Source organism: Zalophus californianus, chromosome 16 (genome assembly GCF_009762305.2).
Source record: "Zalophus californianus isolate mZalCal1 chromosome 16, mZalCal1.pri.v2, whole genome shotgun sequence".
In the NCBI taxonomy this organism is placed as follows: domain Eukaryota; kingdom Metazoa; phylum Chordata; class Mammalia; order Carnivora; family Otariidae; genus Zalophus; species Zalophus californianus.
The window spans coordinates 58,201,722-58,217,845 of record NC_045610.1 but is presented as its reverse complement, the minus strand read 5'-3'; the positions used below and the strand labels follow the sequence as shown (position 1 = coordinate 58,217,845).

Sequence of the window (16,124 nt, the reverse complement as noted above, 5' to 3'; positions counted from 1 at the left end):
GAGGGACTGCCATGCCAACACCTGGGAGAGAATACCACAGACGGGGAGGTGGCAGGTGCAAAGGCCCTGGGGCAGAGACCAACCTGACTTGCTCTGGCAGTGGGCCCATCCAGGACCGCAGCTGCAGGGCCGCCGCCGGGGGTCGCTGGGTGCCCAGGCAGGCCGAGGTTTGCTCTCCCACCTGTCTTCCCCTGGCACCAAAACCATCTCCATAGGCTGTGAAAGGATGCTGGAGGACAGCACAGCAGAGCAGAGAGCCCGTGACGCCACCAGGCTGGTCTGGGCCTGGACGAGGGCAGCGGCCCCAGGGTCCCAGCCGCAGCCCAGAGCCCTGGAGGTTCCGGGCCACTTGTGATCACCTCTGAGTGTCTGACTGCAAGGCCTTGAGTCAGCCTGGCATCGCTGTCATTATCTGCCTTCCCCGTGGCTGATCGTTCCAGAACTCTTCCCATGGACAGGCCAGGCCCGATGCATGCAAGCTCACCTCATCCGGAGAATAACCCTCCTGAGATTTAGATTTAGGTCTGAGCGCCTCCCCAGAGCTGAGGGCTCGGGCTCCCCGGGTTTCCCTGGCTCCTGGCAGGAAAATGAGCCACATCGGGGCCGCGTGCATCTTGGCCGGCAGACATGCAGCAAGGCTGCAGTCAAGAGGCAGGTCCCACACCGCATCCCAAAGGAGACAGGAAACCAGGCTGAAAACAGAGCCAGTGTTTGCTCCTTTGAGTGTAACATCCCCCGACTCGCATATTGTGTGCCAGAGCTGCTAACTCTAGGACTGGAGAATCCACTGCATGAAAGAACCTATGTATCCTGTTCTAATACAGACAAACTCAGTCCTTAGGCTGTGTCTGACCGCCCCCCGCAACACACACCCTGCTCCTACCCCACCTCCAAATAAATGTGTTGGTGCTTTAGGAAAATTCCACACCGTGCTGAATTTCATTTATTAAACACCAAATCAGGAAGTAATCACCAGGGGAATCTGGCATCACAGAAGGATTCTTCTTGGGGGTTCCTTTCAACAGCCCTTCCCAGAACACATCTGAACACACGGTCTGGTGTCCTGGGAAGGTGTTTATTGAGCAGACTGTGGGCCACTGTCTCACAAGAGGAGCATGTCATGCACTTGGAGTCTGCGGTATTTATCGGTGACGATGATGAAGGCACCACTGTGAAGCTTAAGCAAAACCGCCAGTCTGGAGGGAACTTCTTCACTGTCGTCCAAATGTCCAGGCTCCCCAGCTGGAAGGCTGTGTTCTCTGTGCAGGATCGGGTGGGAGCGGATCCGCGCTGGGGCCTGGCACTCAAACGCTCTCGGCTCTCTGCATTGCCAAGGAGGTTAATTTTCTGACCTGCCTGCGCATTCACGATCTTCCCCATGATTTCCGGGGGAGAACTGGACCCTGGAGGAAGTCCAGTTATACCTTTTGTTAAATTCATGCTCATCGCATCTGCGGCTGCGTTCGCAACGGACCGAGCACCAACCTGGGAGGCCAGGGCGAGAGGTCAAACCCCGGCTCCACCACCATGGACTCGCTGTGTTACTTTGAGCAAACGTCTCAACCTCCCTGGGCCTCAGTTTCTTCCCCCCAGTCCTAAGAGTGTTGGATCAGAACCATGATTCTCACCAGGGATGGTCTCACCCACCCAGGGGACAGTGAGGAATGTCTGGAGACACGGTTGGTTGTCACAACTAAGGGATGCCAGTGGCATCGAGAGGCCAGGGATACCACGGCACATCCCACAGTGCACTAGACAGCTTGCACAGCAAGGGATTATCCCGTCCAGAATGTCAACAGTGCCGAGGCCGAGGGACCCTGGGGTAGACCAACCCCCGCCCATTCCAAGTCCAGATCGGGCTGTGAGGACAACGGCACAGGTCATGTCTTACTGGACAGAACACAAACTGGGGAAGTGGAAAAGGTTCACTGCCCTTTCTCCACGGTCCTTGAGGCCTTCCAGGGAGCCTTGGTGACGGCTCTCAGGAGCTTCCTCCACTCTGGGAAGAGCGGAGAACAGTGAGGGCAGACGGCCGAGAGGCCAGAGTGTCCCATGCGGGATCCTCAGAGTGTCGGTGACCTCTGTCTGTGCATTTCCTTAGCGGTGGCGGCTGGCCGGGCACCTGGAGACAGGTCGGGGCCCCTGCAGGAGGCCACCACAATGCCCCTGAAACTGATCCATGTTCACTTCGTGCTTCCAGACGCAGAGAAACCCATCTTCGTCTTCTACTGACGGCCGGTGCGCCCCTTCCAGACGTGCACTAGGAGCCAGAGCCGGCACAGGGGGCGCACCTCGGCCAGAGGCCCCGAACGTCCGGCCCCCGCGCGAGCAGGCTGGCGCCCCGGCAGGTGCAGAGAAGCGCTCCCCGCTCGCAGTCCGCATCTTCTCTTGTGATTTTCCAAACCAAACAGCCTCTTGGGAGGCACGCTGAAGTGCTTAAAAATGAGGCAATAAAATAAATCACTGGTTCTCGGAAAACAGCCTGTGGGTTATTAGGCTGCGTGCTTCTGCTGAGTAAACGCTGTCCCGGCGTGCTGACAGCAGGGCCCAGGGACGCCGTCCACGTGAGGGCGCTCTCGGCCATCAGGGAAGGTGTGCGGGGCGGACGCCCAGGCTCGCAGGCTTCGGGGCTGCAATTTATTCCTGCAATATTTCAACACTTAGACCTGCCTCGATGTCCCCCAGCAGCTGCCCAGCTGGCCCTGGATCTCCCAGCTACCTGCGGCTGTCCACCCCGGCCTCCCTGCCCCGACCAGCCACAGTCCCTAAGCATGTCTCAAGAGAGTTTTTGTGGGTTTTTTAAGATTTTATTTTTAAGTCATCTCCACACCCAACAGGGGGCTCGAACTCACAACCCCGAGATCAAGAGTCACACATCCCACCGCCTGAGCCATCTGGGCACCCCCAAGAGGGTTCTGAAGAGCTGGAAGTGAGTTTTGTCCTACAGCCACCAAACCTGGAGAACGATTTAGGACTAACCAAGTCATTACGTCACTCTTGACACAAAACCCAACATCAGGTGCATCAGACATTTACATGTAAATGTAAAAAAAGTAAAACCACGGAAGAACCTGAAGAAACTGTAGGAGAGTTTCACGTGGGGAAGTCCTGAGTAAGATGTAAAACCCAGACGCTGTTCAGGAAAGGAAAAGAAATTTGACATCATAAGGATTAAAATGTTCTACTCAAAACCAAAGAGCCCAAGCCACGTGACAAGACCGCTGCTCCCATCTCATTCAGAGCTGGAGCCGCAAGCTGGTGGCCTCGCCGGAGCCCCAAGGCCTTTTGGGGCCTGGCCGCCCCGCCCACCCCCCCCCCCCCCCACTGGCCTCACGCCTATTTGTCAGGATGAGCTTGGTCCTGCAGGGGTGACGGCAAACCCTGACATCACAGACGCATTTACTTCCTACTTGCACGAGGCCCCTGAGGGTCAGGCAGCCCCCCGAGGCTGCAGCCACACCACACGGCGACACCGACCCAGGCGGTCCCGGGGAAGTGCTCCCCCCACGCCCAGAGGTGACACTGCCCGTTGGCTGGAGCCGTCCCGGCGAGGTCCGCGTGGTTGCGGCGCCTCGTGAACTGAGGTCTCTCCACCACAGCCCTCCTGCTGAACATACGTGTCCTGTGGCCTCTGTGTTAGCGCCTCCCTCATTCTAGAACGTTCTCCCGGAAATCTGCTAGGCTGGCTCCCTCACGTCCTTCGAGTGAGGCCTTTCCTGCTCACCCGGTTGAAGACTGCGACCCCCCCATCCCACCCCATCAACCTGTCCCTCGCCACGCTTACTTTCCTCCCGGCACACGTCACCACGTGGGACAACAGTCAGGAGAACGGAGATCATCTTCGCTGCTTCAAACAAAAGGATGTAATATAGGAAGCAGGCTCCCTGGGTTTCGAAGGGGAAAGGGACACACTGGGACTCCCATCTGTAAGAAGCAGCCACTGGCTGCCTACCCAGCAGCCGCGTGGCTTCTGGAAGCTGGGGCTGCAGGGTGGGACACATGAGCAGCTGCAGGGCCCGGGGGGGTGGGGGGCGCAGTCTGGGGGGGCCACACCACCAAGCCAGCCCCTACCCCGACCCCATGAAGAACCTTCCAGTCTAGAATGGGGCAACAAGCCAGTTCCACAAAGGTCTTGGGGTTGCAGAGTCCGTGCAGGGTTCATAGGAACACGAAGAGCTTCCTGAGGCCTCCTTCCCAGGGAGGGGGGAAGGGGGTCAGGGTTCCAGGTGCTGGGAACAGCAGGGACAAAGGCCTGGGGGCCAAGCAGGTGTGGGGCCCGGGAAGGAGAATGGAGCAGGGCAGGGGGCCCAGGAGGCCCAAGTCCACTGCTAGTCCAGGCTCAGCTCAGCTCCACTGACAAATGACAGTGCCTCTAGGAAAAGGGATTCGCACGGATTCTGCTGGGGAGCTTTAGACGTGACTTTCAGAGTCAACAAAGAATAAATTAATTTATCCATGTGCTCCTTCGGAGAACACTCACACTGGGGCCCAGTCGGAGGCCATGAGTAAAGGGGGCAAGTGAGGGTCTGGCCCATAGGTCTGCCCTCTGCACTCCCAGGACGGGGAGGGGCACCTGCCACCATCATGAGCCTGCTCTCCCTGGGCCGGCCCTGTCTTTCTGCCCAGCCTCTGTGGGCTCCCTCCAAGCCCTCCTTGGGCGGGGGGCCACAGGGAGGGCTGAAGCCAGAGATTCTGTGGCATAGGGTGAGTGTCAGTTAGGCAGAAAAGTAAATATAAGGAGAGATGCACTGGAGGTAGAAGGGTATGGAGGAGACGCCCCAGAGGGCAGTGGGGCAGCTCAGAAACAGTATGGCCTGAGCTCAATCCCTGGGCACCTCCCTAGCACCAGCATAGGGACCCCTTCCCCAGATGCTTCTCCAGGGCAGAGGGTATGACCCCGCCAAGCAGGGCTTGTCACAATGCCTGACACCCCCCAGCTCCTAGGCTCTGCAAGCTAAGCCAGCGTAGGCACATCGAAAGGCTGGAAACAGACTGACTCACTGAAGACCTCCAGGGGCCCCTCCCCACATGGCCATGGAGACTTCTAGAAGCAGAGTGTACTGTGCTCTTCTGAAGCTCAGGCTGAGCTGAGGGCTGGCGCCTCCCACTGGGAGCAATCAGACCGTGAGCAGGGTCCGAGGGGCGAGCGCTCCGCAGACTGGCCAGAGCCCCCAGGCCCAAGGAAGCAGCAGCTCCCCAGGACCTGAGTGCACCGACTGCCACATCCCTTCCACACCCCTCGGAAGGGTGCTGAGTTCTACACCCACCCTGGTGCGCAGACTGACCCAGCACACCCCCACGCCGACGCCAACGCCAGGCGCACAAGTGGGCAGCGGCATCCCCGCAGGCAGAGCTTTCGGGGGCCGCTCCCAGGGCAGCCCCAGCAGGGCTCAAGGATTAGCGCAGTGGGGAGGGTCCCTTCCCCTGCCCCCTTCTGGGCTGGGGCAGGCCGTGTCCGCAGAGGCTTTCCAGCCTCTGGGAGCAGGGCCCAGGGCCCACGATTCTTTTAGGGGTCCACAGAAATGCTTTAATTTTTTTTAAAGAAGAGAAAGGGCAACCCATTCAGGACCCCTCTCACTCTAGAGAGCTTTCTATCTGTTCTCACCTTCACTTAATAAACTATCACTCCACCCTCTTGTGTCCCCGAGATTCAGTCTTCGACTCTGTGGGATGAGAACCCTGAAAAGCAGCCCCCCCCCCCCCGCCGAGGGTGACATGTGGGGAAGAGAGAAAGTGCCAGGAGGGCTGGGTACAGCTCTCCAGGGCACACTGGCCCCCTCCACAGCCCCTGGCTCCAACAGGTGTTCAGTCCAATAAGCTGTCTGTCCTTCCATTCCACGGGCACCGGAGCGGAGGGGCAGTCGGGTGACACATTCCCCCCACGGCCCCCTGCCACCCCGTGGCCATCTCATTCCCTCTCGGGAAGAGGGAGGAGAGCATGCCATTAAGCTTTCTTACTTGCTTCTAACTTCAAGCTGTTCCTTCTGGCCTCCCCTTTAGTGGCGTGTCTTCCATCCGATGTCCAGTGTACCGTCTTCCCAGAGGAGCAGGCACTGATATGTCCTCGGCCCGGGCCCAGTACTCCGCTCCCATGCCCTAGGCAAGACCGGAACTATACAGAACACCTCACGTTTGCAGAGCACTTGGAAGTGAACACGGTCTAATCATCATTTGCTTCTTGTGTCTTGACAACGACCCCAGTGAGATGGACCTGCCTCCTCCCATTCCACGGTCAGTGATGGCAACAAGATGGAAGGGACTTTGGAGGGCTCCGGACTTGGCCTTCACAGTGAGAAGCTGGGCTCGGGGAGGCTCAGTGGCTTGCCCAACGTCCCCCAGCCTGCTGGACTCGCAGCCACCTGCTCAGGTACAGCCCCCTCCCCGCTCCGGGCTTGACCATCCTTAAGCTGCGAGAGCTGCAACTAGACCATTTTAGTCTTCCCCAACTCAACTTTAACAGTCCGTAATTTTATTCTACACTTAGAAAAATAAGCCTATTGATGGAAAAAAAAATCCTAAACCAAAACACATACACACAAACCAGAGAAAGATGATTCCAGATTAACCAGGTTTTTTGTAAAAGTCAAAGGCTTTGCAATTCCAGGGTTTCGGAGTACACTTCCTGTATTAGTCAGGGTTCTCCAGAGAGTCGGAATCAAGAGAACGCGTATATAGAAGGAGTTCTGATGTAGGGAATGGGCTTGCACGATTACGGAGGCTGACAGGTCCCAAGGTCTGCAGTTGGCAAGCTGGAGACTCTGGAGGGCTTGATGGTATTATTCTGGTCCAAAGGCCAGCAGGTTTGAGACCCAGAAGGAGACAACTTTTTAGTCCGAAGGCAAGAAAAAGCTGATATCCCAGTTTGAAGACCACTAGGCAGGGGGAATCCTCTCTTCCTTTGGGGAGGGCAGCCTTTTGTTCTATTCAGGACTTCAACTGATTGGACAAGACCCACCTGCATTAGGAAAAGCGATCTGCTTCACTCACTCTACCCATGTCATTGTTAATCTCGTGCAAAAAAGCACCTCCACACAAACACCCAGGATAATGTTTGACCAAATATCTGGGTACCGCATGGCCCAGCCAAACTGACACATTAACTATGGCACCCCTTCTGAGAGATTTCCGGAGACATGAGGGCTAGAGAATGTCCTCCCATGGCTCTGACTTGCAGGGCAGAGCGGGAGAAAGGACGTCACCACCACCCCAGCTGGGAACGGAGGGTGCCGTGTCTCCCATGCGGCCACAAGGTGGCATCCGGGAGGGACTTCCCGGGCTAGAGCCAGGACTACCTTGAGCTTCAGCGGCCTGGGTGGCTGAGCTTGGGCTTCACTCTGGCTGTAGCACCAGGACTGTCAGATCATGGGTGTAGACCGGGTTCAACTCCACGGACCCACGCTGCTCTACAGATGGAGCTGGGAGCGCCTTCCTCCCTGCAGCCAGGCCTCTTGCCCCTCGCTGGTTCCCAGAAATAGCCCAGAGAGCAGGCCGCAGATTGTTCTCTCCTTCACGGGTCACAGGACACAGAGCAGCTGGGCTGATGCACGGAGGCTCAGTGATTTGCATATCCGAGGGCTCATGACTGTTTCCCAGTGGGTGTCAACACGGGTCCTGGAGACCGAGTTCTTAAACCCAAAGGCAAGGTCAGAGCAGGAGAGGTCTAGCCACTTCTATCGGAGAAGCACGGGCAAGGGGCTCGACTCTCACGGGACCGTCCTCCTGGAGAGCAGCGCTGAGCTTCGCAGTCACCTGCCGCCAGCGAGTGGGCTCGGCTTCGCTGTCCTGCACACACAAGCCCGGGATGGGCCAGAAGCTGCAGGCCTCAGCAGCCCCAACTGGTGCTTTGGTGATCTGGACAAAGGAAAGAAAGCCTGAGTCCCAGCAAGACAGCCGGTGTTACTGTCCCTCGAGGCAAATTACCTGTCTAAAACCCTAACTAAAAACACCACCACCCACAAACCTCTGTTTTATAAGATAAAACAGGGATCTAGAAAAGTGCATGGGTCCAACAAACGACTCAGCCCCCTGGAGCTGCCGGACTCCCCCACACCCACGGGGCTTCCCGTGACGAAACCACCACGGGGGGCTGGGGGCTCTCACTGCGGTTGGGCTGGTCCCACACAGACGCACCCATATCACAGACCAAGACTCTCAGATGACCCATGGGAACGCTGCCACTGGTTATGAAAAACAGAAACTTTCGCGTACGCTGTCCCTGTTTCCCGCCCCGTTTTTGAAAAAGTTGTCTGATACAGACATAGGGCGGTAGCCAACACGTACCCCCCTCTCCCCTCTGCAGCCTCGCTGGCCCTAAGGCCCCCGTCCTCGGTCGCCCCCTGCACCCTGGCACCCTCTCCGGACTTGGCAGGAGGGCGTGCGGCCACCTGACCCCGATGTGCTGTGCTGCTGGCTAGAAGTTCCGAGGCTTCCTCTTTCTTTCCTTGAAAATCCCAATTATTCTATTTCTTCCCCCACAAAGCTCAGCCTTTGGGAAGCCTGAGTTCCCCCCGGATGCCTCAGTCTCACCGAAGTATCTCTCGGGACTGGGCTTCCTGCTTCGCTCACCTTCAAGCCGTGTCCCCTTCGACATCTCTTCACCTCTGTCCTTCCTGACTTGTCTGATTCTCCCCTTTGGAGCTTTTCCCTTAGAGCCTTATCTGTGGCATCTTCCACTTTATGTCCTCCTAATTCCATCTGAATTTCTGAAGTGGTTTCATTCATTTCTAATTCTTGTCACTTTGTTTCTGAGCTTTTCTAATACATTCTTTCCTGTCATGTCTACTCTCTTAATGTCTTTGGGTTCCTTAAAAAAAGCCCAAAGCAGAGACTCTCCCACCCAGAGGACTGGTGGTCGCCAGAGGGGGCGGGGCTGACGCAGCACGAACTTCCAGTCACCAAGTCGGTCAGTCACGGAGACCAGAGGGACCCCGGCATGGGGATGTCAACGGCACCGTGACGATGTCGTGACAGGCGGCGGCCACACCGGTCGTGGAGAGCACGGAGCCACGCACGGAACCGTGGAATCCGCAGCCGCACCCCCAAAACTAAAACGTCGCGTGTTCGCTGTGCTTCAAGGAGAAAAAGAAACCATTTATACGTTTGCGGGTTTTGTAGGCGCATCCTTCTGGCCTTTCCTTGTCTGTAGGATGCCCTTCTCATTCTCAGCTTCGCATGGACTGGACTTGGAGGCTTTTCTGATGCTTTTTTTTATGTGAAAGTATGTCATAAACTTTCAGAATGAAAGGGGCTTCAAGAAAGCATTTCTAATTCTACAGAGCGCCCTCTTCTGTCATTTTTGGGAAGTTTTAAAAAATGTGTCCCTTTGCTTCCAGAGCTTTCCCGGCTCCGGCCCTGCTTCCGCCTTCTCTCCCTCGTGTAGGCCCCGTCCTGCTTAGCTTTCATTCCACTCCTGGTGGGTTTCCCTCAGTGTGGGACCCTTCCTGGCAGGGAGCCCCGTCAGGCCGTGCTGGAAGCTCCAAGGGGCCGACCGCCCCACCCCACAGGCCCCTCGCCCACGGCCCTGGCATCCACCATCGGAAGGAGGGCTTAACCCAGGTCCTGCTCCCGTCCATCAGACTGAACACTGTTGAACACTGGGGCTTATGACTGTTGCTGGTTTGTGCCTCTGTTCGGGGTTTGTGCAGATACCTTATCACCTAGACTGTGAATGCTGTCCATAGCGGTTTTTCATTGTGGTAGAAGATAAGTAACAAACGTTGCCATTTTAACCCCTTTTAAGCCCACAATTCAGATGGCTGCAGGTTTGAGGCTTTGCAGTCTAGCTGCTGTTTTTACACGGGATGCCACTACCCTGTTCCCAGAACCCCTGCTTTCCAAAGCCCTTTCAAACAAAACTGATTCACTGGGGGGCGCTGGGGGGCTCAGTCAGTTGAGTGTCTGCCTTTGGCTCAGGTCACGATCCCGGGGCTCTGGGATCTCTGGGATGGAGCCCCACGTCAGGCTCCCCGCTCAGCTGGGGGTCTGCTGCTCCCTCTCCGTCTCCCTCTGCTGCTGTCCCTGCTTGTGCTCTCTCACTCACTCAAAATCTTAAAAAAAAAAACAAAAACCGATTCATTGGTCTGTCACGACAACATTTTACTGAGAACACCTCTGCCTTGACCGGAGAACTGACAGGCGCCCTACGGTTGTGCTCAGGTATGAAACGAAGGGATGTGTTTAAGGAGAAATACGTACTCAAGGTCCGGCGGCCCAAAAGAACACGGGGACCGTCGTTCAGGACAGCCCACTTTCACTACGTTCTGAGACGGCCGAGACAGCACCAGGTAACACGGGTTTTCTCCTGCCGCCGCCGTGAGAATCCGATGCTAACCCAACAGCTTGGTAAGAGCAGGCCTGACAGGAGGGCAGGCAGAGGACTCAGAGCCCGAAAGGAACTGGTGTAAACCCTGCCCTTCCTCCGGCAACACGCCGAGGCCTCAGTGAGCAACACAGGTGCTGCTGAGGCGGGAATGACGCACATCACCTCTCTCGCTTGCTGGCAAACTCAAACTCAGACTGAGCTACGGATGTGCGGACATCCACGCACCTGCTCACCACCCCACATCTGCTCAGTCCACACTCCAAGGGAGGCTGATGCTTCACGTTTCACAGGAAGAAAGAGACATTCTCTTCTTTAAACAGTTCACGTTTATTATTGATAACAGTAAAAAAATCTTTTAAAGACTATCAGTATTGTATTACCAAGAGTGAGGTAATATGTTTACAAAACATTTACAGAATTTGATATGCAAATAATGAATTTAGGAAGAAAAGTGAGTTAAGACACTAGTAATAGAGGGGAAATCAAAAGAACCCTTAGTGCAGGAGAAAGGCGGAGTGTGAGAGCGCAGGGCACTGGAAGTAGGGGCAGAGTCCGGGTCCGGGCGCCCGCGGCCCCCTCCAAGGAGAAGCAGGTGCCGTGTCACTCATGAGGAACCCTGCAGGCGTCTGCGCAGTGATGTGCTTTGAACTCTGAGAGACGCATTCAACTCTCTGGGGACAAGACAGTGCCACTTCTGAGCCAACTTAAAACGAACACGTCTTCAGACTGGGGGAGGGGGAGGGAATGGCTGCAACTCAAGCAGTTCTACAGACATCCCTGGGCTGAGGTGGACTGTGGAGGGAAGCGTTTTCTTGGCAGCTGTCAGCAAAATCGCCATCTGAGACACAGAGAGAGAGAGAAAGAAAGAGAAGGAAGGGACCATCTTCAGGTCCTTATAATTTAGAAGCAGGAAGCACTGATCGGAAGCAGCACAGGGGCACTAACCAAGCCTACTGTGCTTTCTGGAAACAAGGCTTTAGGTGCCAATGGCGAGCGTATCTTTTCAGAGGCCCCACACTCCGGGAAGGCCGGCAACCACGGAGAAGCCCAGTCTTCAGTTGTGCGGGCCGCCTTGGGGGCCTCCCTGACCCGGCGTTCCTCACGAGCCCACTGGGGCTCGCCCGCAGGGCCCACGCCTGTCCACCCTGCAGCCACCCACCTCGGGCCTCGAGAGCGGATGGCAAGCAATGCGGCCCAGGCTTCCGTGCTTCTCACACCTGCCGCTAACGGCCACGTGGGCTGTGGCACATATCTTTAAAAACAAAGCCTCTTCCAACACACGACACCACACATCACATCCTTATCACAAACGCTGACCCTACGCAACATCCAGACAGATTCGCAAATGACCTGCTTTTCCCATAAAAAGCTGAAAAAAACATGGGCCAACACAAGAATTGGGAATCAAAAACAAAACAAAGAAGGCAAACCAAGCTCATGCTCTGATTTGCTTCGAAGAAGAATCCCTTGTAACTTATCTCACTTTCTACTTGCCCCGTTTCTCACCAACACCACACTGATGCCCACCCACACCCCCACCCCCATGCACCCCCACACTCACGTGCCCCCAATGCCACACTTGCACACACGTGCCACACATATTGTCACGCTCACCCACGTGTGCCCCCACGCGCTGCCTCACTCACACGCATGTGCCCCCACTGCCGCGCACACCCCCCACACGTAGGCAATGTCCTTCTATGAAGCAGCGGGGCTCCTGTAAGCCGCATGCTCTCCTGGAGCGGCCGCACGGCAAGAACACTCATCAGCGCAGATGGACACTGGACAACTTCAAAATGGCAAACATGACTGAGTCGTCACAACAGCCTTCTAGTGACTAGAAAGACCGCACGGGCTCTGACGCTATCAAGCTAAGAGGAGGCAGAGGGGACCTAAGTCTAGAGTGAGTTCAGAACTAGCATTTGCAGGTAAGAACATACCAGAAGGAAAAGGGAAAGAATCCCTTCCGCGCGAGTTCACATACAGAAAAATCCTGCTCTGAAAGTACCAGAAAGATGTGGAAAGGAGGAAAGAGAAGCTGTTTAATGGTGGTGGTGCTCTCCTGGCACCGTGGGGGGGGGGGTCCCCGAGAGCCCCCGGGCCCACCCGCACCCACTGCAGGACAGCGGGTCACCCGCCCGCGGGGCCCAAGCGAGGTGCTCCTGCAGGCTGCCCCCAAGTGCTCCCCACGGAAGCAGCGCTGCTCGAAGGACAGGTGCCTAGTGGGCGGCCCCTCGATCTGTGGGCCATGCCGGCTAACAGCAGAGGGTGACACTGTGACGTGGTGTGGGGACGAGCTGATGGTTCCTGCCCCGTGTAGGAAGGTGGGTCACCTCTGAAGGATGGTGTAGGAATTCATCCGCTAACGGACAGGGCGTGGAGGTTGCTGGAAACATTTTTTGCATCAACATTTGAGACGAAGTCAACCTCTTAATTGTATATAAACTACTTTTCTTTCAAGAGAGCCCTTGTGCTCTGGTTTGATTTTGTGCACACTGTATACAAAATCTATGGCTATGGAGTTAGAGTTACAACTACCTGTCGAGACAGTCTGGGATCAAGCACTACATGTGCCATCTGGAGAGCTATCTGCTACCTAGAGGGTGAGAAGTCTGCACAGTGTGGCCGCCGGGCGGGTGGCGGAACGCGGCAGGCTGTCCGAGGAGGCGCGCTGTCCCCTCCGCGCCCTGGGCACGGGCGCTGCGGCACTACCTGGAAATCATGGAGCTGGACTGAGACTGGCTGGAGGAGGTGGTGGCGGCGCTCAGCTGGGAGAACCCGCTGTGGCTGGACTCCAGGCTGGTCATAGAGCCTCTGCAAACAGCACCGGGAGGGGCGAGGCGTGAGGACCCCACTGCGGGCCGCCCTCGCTCCCCGCGGCCCACTCGGCCCCCACAGCACTCACAAAGCAGGCTCTCCCAGAACCGTGGCTCCCTGCTGGCCCGGCCCACAGATGACGTCATCAACCGGCCACAACAGATGGCCCAAAGGCCACTCCCACCCGCCCCCGAGCCCCACCACCCTTGCGGAGCCCCCCTGCCCACACCCGTGGTGCTGCGGTGGCCCTGGGGGTGGGGAGCCCGTACCGGAAATCCTCGGAGCCGATCACTTCGGTGTAGTACATCACTTTGCACTTGTGGGACGACACCTGCAGGGAGGCCAGCACATCGTCCACCCGGGGCAGGTTGGTGGCGGCGCACGCGGGCATGCTGTGGAATCTCCACTGCAGGATGTAGAAGCCCGGCCATCTTGTCACGTGTGAGCCCTGGAACGAGTCAGGCACCACCGCCTGAGAACTTACTTCCAAGCCCCTACCTTCCATGGACCCTGGCAGACACCACCTGTGGGCTTCCCCGGGCCTACTCAGATTCAGCAGCGACGGCCGGCCACCTCCGTGGTTGGAGGACCAACTCCTCGCTCAGGGGCCAGTCCCATGCGGCCTCCGGCCCTGCAGCGAGGCCCCTCCCAAGAGCTGCGCAGGCCTCGGGGAGGGGCTCTCCGTGTCTGCCCACCCCAGGGACTTGCAGCTTTTGGGGGGGGGGGGGGGCAAGGCCACAACAGAAGCAGGCGCCTGGAGAGGCGGGATGAGAGAGCTCAGGGGGCCCTTCATTCAGCCTTAAGGGGGTCAAGAAAGATCATCTGACCAGGCAGTGCTCTCCTGGACCTGCTTCCAATGATCTTACTAGAGCATTCTGGTTAAAAGGATGGCAATCTGAAGTACAATGTCAACCTATGAAAATTACTTTCTTCATTTAATTCTGAAGCTTAAACCATCCATTACTTTTAAAACTAAATAAAATACTCTCTTTTATTCTACTTCTCAGACCACCAAACACTGACAGGCTCATCCCTGAAAACTGTAAAGGCAGCAAAATTATGCATCTATTATGCAGGCCAGAAGCACCCAAGAACCACCGTTCTTAGTACAAGCACTCAAAATAACTGGCCAAAATGTGAAAAATGAACTGACAGAGCATTTTTAAATGAATGAGAATGCTCAGTAATGACAGCTAACAGCTCCCTCAGCACTTGCTTGTCTCCCTGCTATTTGGGGTGACTGTCCTCTCAGTGAAGTCTGGATCCCAGCTGTCCACGTGCACCGAATGCCTCTCCCTTCCTTCCACGTCGCTCTTGTGAAACTAACTTCTGAAGAAAACTCATGCACTTTAGATAAAAGTTATGGATTCATTCCAAAACCCCTGCTCAGGGCTGAGTTCCCTCTCTTCGGAGTCTCAGTGGGGCTTCCTGGGTCACTCTGACCGTAACTGACGCCGCACACCCCTGCGGGCTCCCCGCAGACAGAGTGCCAGCCGCGCAGGACAGCAATGAAGCAAAAGACCCTTCTTTTTGAAGACAAAATACCCAAGCTGTAGAGAGTCACAGAGGGCTCTACCTGCACGCTTTCCCCTTCTTTGCAGATCAGAGGTGACTCCACCATGCTGTAGTCACGGCCCAGCTGCCAGACTCTGTCTATTAGCTGCACGTTATTCCCTCCTGGGGAAGTAATGCTGTGTGCCCCCAGGGAGTCCTTTTTGGGAGGCTGGGGCGACCTCTTGGAGTGGTAGATGTTGAAGACAATGTCCCCTTTGCACACGTCAAAATCCCAAGTGATCACTGAAGAGGCATCCACAATCTGAATGAGGATCTGGAAAAAGAGAGTGCATTAAGCAACCAAGGCAAGCACGAGCCCCCCAGTCCCGTGCCGACACTGTGGCAGCTTCGTCCTTGGGGGAGCTTCTGGGCCCAGCCGTGTGTGTTGTGGGAGGGAGGGAGACACGTCCCACCAACTGTGTCCTCACCCGCACCCACCGTTCTGCCACCCAGCCTTTCCTGCTCTCCCTCCTCCCAACCTTCCTGCTCCATGTCACGTGCCAAGCTCTGCGCTCTGCCTCAGCTGCACCTACAGCCCAGACTTCCCACTGCACGATCCGTAGCACTCGGACACACTGGCTCCTGGCTGTACAAACGCCTTAACAACACAGAGCAGAAGTGACTCAAGATGGTACAGAAGTGGTTCCATGGATTGTTCTAGGTGGATGAGCACAAGGATAGTCCCAGAGAAGGTGGGAGCTAAATAAAGGGCACATGGAAGAACAGGAGGAAGCGTTCCGGGCAGGGGGAGGGGACAGACTCTCAAGGAACAGTGGCAGCGTGGGGAGAAAAGAGCCACGTGGCCCGGGGCAGAGGAGGGGCCGCGGCCCCGGGGACTGAGTGCCAACCCAAAACCCAAACTTCCTAACAGAGCCCCTGGAAGGGTTTGCAGCAGGGAATGATCAAAGTCAGAGAGTTTAAAACATTACTGTGGGAGGGATGTGAGAACTGAACCCAGCTGTGAGACCTCAGCGGAGGCCGTGCCCCCCTGTGAGACCCGTCTGGCTGCTTGCTCTTCGGCGCTCGGCTGCCTGTCGTCAGTCAGACAGACTCCTCGATTCCACCACTGCTACTTCTCACCACACATTCACCAACTCGGAATCTCCCTGAAGAGCAGACTCCCCGGAGCACAAGAGTCCTGTCTGGGAACAGCGACGGGCCTTCCGCAGCACAGTGGCTCCCCAAGGGCCGAGATCTCCCGGGACGCAGCCCCCTCTGCTGACAGGCACCCTCCTTCCTGCACTTACCGTGGGGACACTGAATTCAACCTTCATTTCAGGGCTCTTGTGTCCCTGATTTGTGTTTTACTTCACCCCCAAAGCAGGGTTTAGCATTCTGATGTAGAAAACTTTCACATTTCACAGATACCCTGTGACGCACAAGAAACGCCCTATGCCACGGAGTTCCCTACCAGAGACGAGCGAGTTACCTA

At 56.5% G+C, this 16,124-nt stretch overlaps 1 protein-coding gene across 9 annotated transcripts in view; it reads right to left on the bottom strand.

The window, feature by feature from the left end:
• Nucleotides 1–10,629: 10,629 nt before the first annotated feature.
• Nucleotides 10,630–16,124, bottom strand: part of SEC14L1 (SEC14 like lipid binding 1) — a 53,275-nt gene continuing 47,780 nt past the window's right edge. For 7 of the 9 annotated variants that reach the window (XM_027624987.2, XM_027624988.2, XM_027624983.2 and 4 more), the window contains 4 exons: nucleotides 14,715–14,966; nucleotides 13,408–13,586; nucleotides 13,034–13,135; nucleotides 10,630–11,159 (listed from right to left, as the gene is read on the bottom strand). In XM_027624987.2, the coding sequence (XP_027480788.2) occupies nucleotides 11,144–11,159; nucleotides 13,034–13,135; nucleotides 13,408–13,586; nucleotides 14,715–14,966 (549 nt within the window). In that variant the 3' untranslated portion in view covers nucleotides 10,630–11,143. Of the gene's footprint in view, nucleotides 13,136–13,407; nucleotides 13,587–14,714; nucleotides 14,967–16,124 lie in introns of all 9 variants that reach the window. The other 2 variants (XM_027624991.2, XM_027624985.2) reach the window with 2 other exon arrangements.